The sequence below is a fragment of the Lactuca sativa genome, chromosome 9, assembly GCF_002870075.4.
Source record: "Lactuca sativa cultivar Salinas chromosome 9, Lsat_Salinas_v11, whole genome shotgun sequence".
Lineage (NCBI taxonomy): Eukaryota > Viridiplantae > Streptophyta > Magnoliopsida > Asterales > Asteraceae > Lactuca > Lactuca sativa.
Window position 1 is genome coordinate 7,711,587 of NC_056631.2, and position 7,279 is coordinate 7,718,865.

Here is a 7,279-nt window from a genome sequence, read left to right on the forward strand (position 1 = left end):
CAAATATACTTAACAGAACAAAATGGGATATTAATTTCAGTGAAATCAAAACGTCAAATATTTGGCTTTCTCTTGAACCATGACCACTTTTTTGTTAACCATGAAAGTGAATACACTAAAAGGCTCTAATTTCGTGGACAGTTTTTTCATTTTTCAGAATCATAAACGCTTATCCTATCTTATATTCTATGAAGTTTACAACTTTCTAAAAACATTAAAGAAAAAAAATTTTGTTTTCAAAACACAAAGCCAAAAAATTAGCTTTTATTTTATTTTTAGCAAAAAAACAAAATAGCGTATATTTGAATTTACTTACCATATATATAAAACGGAAAACCATAATTAAGTTACTAAAGAACTGTGAACACAAAACCAAAGGGAAGATCGCCAATAACGTATAAATAAAGCGTTTAAAGATCAAGTATGAGTTTTAGCCCTACTTTTATAAAGGAAAAAAAAAGGTGAATCACATTTAATATACTATTATATTATATTTAAGAAATCTAAAAACAGACATATTACTTAACCAGAATAGAGATGCTTTGAAGTTGGAGAAAGGGAGGGGTTGGGATTGGGGTTGGGGGCAATGTTAAAAGGAAAAAGGAAAAAGGAAAAAGGAACAAGAACAAATGCCAGTTGACCCTTTGTTGGAACAGTGGGCAAGCCAAGCCAAAGGGCTGAATGGTGAGGGATACAAACAAAATACTAGTTTAGTTTAGTTAGTACCATTTTTTATTTTTGTTTTGTCCTCTATTTGGGACTACTTTTGTCTGTGGTCCTTAATTTATTCTCTACTTCTTCTTCTTCTTCAATATATATATATATATATATATATATATATATATATATATATATCAAGATCAGATGACCTTACCACTCACCACACTATTTGGATTCCATTTGTTTGACTTAAAATTGCAAGAGAATCAAGCTAGCTTATCTGAGCATCTGGTTTGACCAACTTGGCAAAGCCCCACAATATCCCTGCATCATGGAATAATACCCAAACTGACCCCAACCTTCTGATGACTAAAGGGCAAAATGTGGAATACATATTATATATTAAGGTTGCCCATCCCATCCACCTAAACCGTATCACTATCTCTAAGCATATTGTTTGTTGATAGGAGGGAGTATGGAATAAGAAGTGCATGATAAAAGTAGTAAAAGACAAGTAGGATTTAGTTTTAGAATTTAGAGAGAACATTAACAAATAACAGCTGTTTGGTGTTTTGTTGAAATCTCAAATGGTGAATTAGGAGTTAGGAGTTAGGAGGAGCGAGCATTAATAGGCATCATGTAAAGACCTCGACTCTCTAGCAGCTTAATTGCTGCAGAGGGACTTGTTTCCATCAAATTTCCAAGCATCTCTTCCAGTGGTCCACTAGCTGTAGCAGTCTTTTCATCAACAAGGTAAGCACCATATCCCTGTCCATTGTAATTATTATATAATTATAATTATTATTTTATTTCACCACGATTGTTTTTATTTTATGAAGAGGGTATTCTCGTCTTTTTGCACTGACAAGCATTAATACCTGTCCTGTCCCATCTTTTTTTTTTTTTTTTTTTGACTGAAACATAAATAAAATTTGTAATTTTTGTCCCAGTTCCAGAGGGTGTTTGGGATTGCCTTTTGAAACAACTTATTAACTTATTGGCTTTTTGTTCAAAAAGCCAATAAGTTAAAAAAAAAAAAAAATAAAAAAAAAAGTGTTTGGATAGGAGAAAAGGACTTTTCAATTTGGCTTCTTAGTAAGGTTGAAAAAACAGGTTACAAATACCTGGTTTTTTGGAAAAGACGTAAGTCAATAAGTTATTTTTTGGGTCATTTTACATATTTAAGCTAGCCAAACACTTTTTAACTCATTGACTTTTCCCACTATAAAAGCCAATCCAAACACTTTTTTTAAAAACTCCTTTTGAAAAAGTCCTTTTAAAGTTTAAAAAGCAGTCGAATACATACCAAATACAAGACCATTTTTATTGCTAGACATAGACATACCTCAAGGTAAGTTAAGTGATTGGAAGTTGGTTCCCCTACCAATCTGTTCTGACTCAATTCCTGCACCATTTTGAGGGATTTAAAACTCATGATTTTCTAATATTCACCCGACTGGGTTAACAGAAAGAAACTAGACCACTTTTATTGTACATACATGGCAATCAATCATCTTATAAGAGTTTAGGGGTTTTGTTAAGTTGCAAGACAACAGTCTCTCACCTTCATATGAAGCTGCAAATACTTTATATACTCTATGCAGTCATCAACTATGTTTGTTTTGTTTCCCTGCAGAAAAAAATGGCGATTAAATGAAATGGGGGTTGCTTTTGGACAAATGTAGCAGACGTTGACCTAATTTCATTCTTCTTCCTTCATCTTCAACAAAGGGACAAACATCAAATTACAGTATAAAACATTGTGTGTCACACTCACTCAGTTGCATAAATTTGTAAAAGTTTTACATGATTAAGGATTTAACTAATTGCCGCGTCATATACAAACCCATTGCATATTTCATCTAAAAAAATCACTTTTTTGCACAAACTGGGAAAAGGTGAAATGCTGTTGCATAAATGCACATTTGACCCAACATTTAAGCAGCATATCCATATTACCTCTTTGGGCTGTGGAAGCAAATCCTCCAATGCATCTAGTGATGCTGCAATCCTTGTTCTGCGACGCTGAAAAGAAGAAAAAATAATAAACTCAAAAGCATTTTTATTTGGACATGGTAACAGTGATCAGAAAAGAAAACAAATTGGTATTGTATTTGTAGGTGTGATAATATAATCTGGCTAATATGAACCAGACTTACACGATCTGCATCAGTGGCCTTCTGTCTCATATATGTCCTGCGTGATGTGGTGATGCCTGACATGTTTGGCTTGTGTTGAGCAGCAGTATCTAGCCCTTGCTTCTGTCAAGGATAATGAAATAGCTGAATATGATATTAATGTAAATATGTAATGATCATAAAAATGTATACACATAGATAGATGTGTTCATGTCTGACATCATGTAGTACTAGAGACAACTTGACTTTTTTAAGTGACCTGATAGCATATTTGATGTTGTGTGTTTCTGAAATTGTTCGCCAGTATTTCTTCATGTTGACACCTTGATTGTCTTACCTGTTGACATATGACATAATGTTGTATGAAATGCATAAGAAAAGATTCATGATATGGCAATCAATCATTATGAATATACACGTATGTGGGTCTACCTGATGGGCTTCCATGCTGAGAAAAGACTCTTCAGATGTAAAACTGCATCCGATTCCATTAGTGTCATGTGGTATTTCTCCTTGCATATCAGAGATCCCATTTCCTACAAGATACTCAACATAGTATGGAGGCATCTGCTGGTATCCAATCCATTGAGGAGCAGAGTAGCTATCACAGTCTTCTGCTTTAGTTATGTGCTGATACAAACTACTTTCACCTAAATGAGGTGCATAATTGAAATTTCCTTCTAAAGTAGATGAGGATAACTGCAAATCGCAATCATTTTGAACAACATGTTCATCCATACTTATCCAGAGAGAAAACTGCATGGATGACAATTGTTAAAATCAACTGCATTAGCAAAGGGCCAGGCTTCTATAGTAAAGAAAATAACTACAGTTCATATCAACAAAAAGAAAATGTAAACAATATGAAATTTCACATTGAGCAGTTCATCTGGAAATGTGAAATCTAACTAACCCCCATATCATTGAAGCTATGAGGGGACATTCAACCCGTTGGAGACAGCTTAAGCAGTCATAATTACTGCTAGAATAGCAGTCAAGTGTCTATAAAAAACTTTGCAGACGGAGGGGTTACTCCTTTGCTGTAAACTTATTGTTCAAATCACAAGTTTTCTCGTTTTTTATTCAAAGATAAACTATATCAAACACCCAAATCATTGAAAAACTTATGAAATTTAACATTTCTCATGTACGACATGTAGCTTCTTATTAAACGCAGGAAGTATTTAATTTGACATATCGTTAACTACGTGCAAAAAAGAAGAACAGGTACCAATTTTATTATCAAGAAGAAATACGATTCTGCATTAAAACAATAAAAAGGTAACGATTGGACTGATACGAATGTATAAACACAAGTGATGATGTGAAAACAATCTTCAGTAAAGTGGAAGTGAAGCAGAAATTAAGAGATTAACGGAGAGAAGCTTACGGAGTACTGATATTTTAGGGTTTTAGTAGAAATGTGGAGTGGGATTTTGGGGATTCGAATGTTACAAGTTACAACAATCGTCAATCGGTCGCCGGTGTTCTTCTGTGTGTTTCTGTTCGTACATGCAACAAAGTATGCCCAGCGCATGAGTGATGAGACCACGTTTATTTTTAATAGAATAAAAATACTTTATATATCATATATTAATTTTTATAATTATATAGATTATAATATTTTTACAACTTCTTTTTTGTATCATCAATATTATCCCAAATATATCTTTAAATCTTTAAATATTATTAAAAGAGAAACTTTGTGACATCATTTTCAATAATCAGGGTCATTGATTGTGTTTCATTCATATATTTTCTACCATTAGATGGTTATGCTGACATCATCATTTGGTCAATTTTTTTTTGTTCCACCAATTTTGTGAAATCTATTAATGACAATTACTTTTAACATTAGAAAATCTACTAATTACAATTAAATCTAACCAAAAATAAAATTATTTTTAAAATTAGGAAATTTATTAATGACATTTAAATCTCACCAAAAATAAAATTAATTTTAAAATTAGGAAATCTATTAATGACAATTAAATCTCACCAAAAATAAAATTATTTTTAAAATTAGAAAATTTATTAATGACATCATCATTTGGTCAACCCCACCCCTCATTATCCGTTTCTTTTGTTCTGGTTTGAAAATCACGAACACAGTCATTATTTTCTTTTCAATTTATTGCAGGGAAGAAAATATGAAGATCAATGGTGCTGGAAGTTACATAATAAAGATTCTTCCACTAATTTCAATGTTGCGTACATCTTCTTTCATAGCGATTCTATCGATTCTCCCTTCTACGACCTCGAATCCAGATACAATTTTTCTTGACATGTCTCTATGCGCAAACAATCCACAATCTTATCTCTTTGATTCCTCCTTATGTAACCTCAAATCCCTTTCATCTTATGATCACAACCGCAAGCACTAATCTATTTCGTCTCTTTCCCTTTCTTCATATTTCTTGCGTTTCACCTTAGGGCTCTCCTTCTTCCACTCAGTTATTTGTTTCTCCGCACAACGACTTATAATTGATTTGTTATGTTTCAATTTCTGGTGTTTATTTCTAAATTTTGATTAAAAAAACCTAATTTCTACCCTTGCTTTCAGGAATTAAGGGAATCGCCGCTCCTTCTTCGCCTCCTTCTTTCTATCTGTTGCAGAAACTAGAAAGACGACATACACACACAATTAACGCGTTCGTCTTTTTTATTTATTCATAGGTTTGCTTTCTACATCACTCCAACCTATTGCTTTGCATTTTATACTATTTTTGTTACTGTTTTCTTCTTTTCCCTCATTTTTTTTCACCATTTTCTATATATATATATATATATATATATATATATATATATATATATATATATATATATATATATATATATATATATATATATAGTTTCTGTGTGCTTACTTTTTTCTTCAAGGCTATCTTGATGTTGATTTTGGGTTTTTGTTGAACACAATTATGATATGTGTTCTTGATGTCAACTGGCATTCACTTAGTACCTCGAACATCTAACACCATCTTGCAAATACCATTTTTTATGGTATCAGCAGATGAAGATAAACAAAAAAAAAGGAATAAAAAATGATTCGATTTGCATCAGGTAGCAATTCAATCTTCAAATATGTTTCTTGCTAGATTTTTTTTGTTAGTGATGGAGCAAGTAACATGATAGGTAAATATCTCTCTTTTTTTATTTGCTTTTAATTGTAGAAAACGATAGAATATATAAAGAAGTTGTCATCAAAAGATATTATGTAAGTTATCCAGAGTTCAGATTGATTGAGTAGTTTGTAAAATAATATAAAAAAGTGATCAATATTTATCTGTATGATCATAAAAAATAGAAGTGGTCAAATAATTTTATACTTTTGCCTCTAAAATAAAATGAAACTTTTCTTTTTGGACTAATAAAGAGTATCGAAAAACTTCCAAAATAAGACACCCAACACTCAGATGAACACGCTCATTAAAAAAAATAATGCTTTTATTTTTTATTGAATTTTTAATATATTTTCCCTATTTTATGTAGATACCAACCAGTTTTTTTCATGTTGATACTCTTCCTAGAAACCTTACAATTGGCTCGGATGAATAATGAATCATGAATCATTAATATACTGTGATTTTGGTATGATGAGAGAGATTAAATCCTTGACCAGAAAAAGATTGATAGATCTTTTCATGCAATTTATGAAAAAGTTGCAAAAAAATGTATGAATTTTTTTATTTATTTTTCTAATACTGTAAAGTATGGACACCGTAATGTAGTTTTTTAGGTACTCGAATAGAATTTATATTTTGATTAAGATTAAAAAGTATTATGTTATCATTACAGATTATGAACAATTTCATAAATATTAAAGCGCTTCAACCAATTGGAGACATGCCGTCAATATGTAAAAGTTGAGAGAAGAAGTGTGAGAAAAATATTTGAAGCTCTGGAGCACTTGAGGTTATTAGGTATGTATTGTATGTAGTTCTTTAGTTTATATTCATATCCTTAAGCCTCTATTAGATGCTTAAGCTATTGAGACAAAAAAAAATTGTAATGACCGTGTACTATCAAAGTTTATCATCGGAAAGATTTGGGATTTTTATGTATAGAATGTTGATTGTCAAAACAAAATATATCCACTTCTAAGAATTTAAAAAATTTATATATTTTTCAGTATAACCAACGAAAGATGGTGTTTTGCCATCAAGTTTCATTTGGCCTTATTTCTTACTTTCTTAGATAATATACCATCGAGATAATGTGATACAATCCCCTTTACTGGAATAAAAAACCAACCGTGAGACACTATACTTGGAAATCTTTGTAGTTAGGCCATTCTTAAGATTCTTACATTTGAAGACCAAACGTGTTCTAACCTTATTCCATAATATACATGCTTTCTAAAAGTGCAATTCTTATCTGATTTATATGGTTGTATAACTTTGTATTTTTTAACAGAAGCAATAATCGCACATGATGAGAGCCGCAGTATGTGTAAAAGGGATATGAAAGTGGATGTTACC

The 7,279-nt window shown here is 31.4% G+C and overlaps 1 protein-coding gene and 1 long non-coding RNA gene across 2 annotated transcripts; one reads left to right on the forward strand and one right to left on the reverse strand.

Moving 5' to 3' along the window:
• Nucleotides 1-1,136: 1,136 nt before the first annotated feature.
• Nucleotides 1,137-4,338, reverse strand: LOC111886453 (uncharacterized). Its single transcript, XM_023882700.3, has 8 exons — nucleotides 4,189-4,338; nucleotides 3,231-3,554; nucleotides 3,058-3,135; nucleotides 2,820-2,921; nucleotides 2,620-2,685; nucleotides 2,225-2,290; nucleotides 2,006-2,065; nucleotides 1,137-1,428 (listed from the first exon to the last, which is right to left on the reverse strand). The coding sequence occupies exons 1-8, from the start codon at nucleotides 4,333-4,335 to the stop codon at nucleotides 1,270-1,272; spliced, it is 1,002 nt and encodes a 333-aa protein (XP_023738468.2). The 5' UTR covers nucleotides 4,336-4,338; the 3' UTR covers nucleotides 1,137-1,269.
• Nucleotides 1,275-3,091, forward strand: LOC122196166 (uncharacterized). Its single transcript, XR_006187400.1, has 2 exons — nucleotides 1,275-1,413; nucleotides 2,297-3,091. It is a non-coding gene; the product is annotated as an uncharacterized LOC122196166 (long non-coding RNA).
• Nucleotides 4,339-7,279: the final 2,941 nt, after the last annotated feature.

Bases quoted from the DNA above. Each gene is read 5' to 3' on its own strand.
- LOC111886453 (XM_023882700.3), bottom strand. From the start codon at position 4,335: ATGCGCTGGGCATACTTTGTTGCATGTACGAACAGAAACACACAGAAG. The intron at 3,555-4,188 runs GTAAGCTTCTCT...TCATCCATGCAG, and splicing joins CCCTAAAATATCAGTACTCC to TTTTCTCTCTGGATAAGTAT. The intron at 2,066-2,224 runs GTGAGAGACTGT...AAAATGGTGCAG, and splicing joins ATTTGCAGCTTCATATGAAG to GAATTGAGTCAGAACAGATT.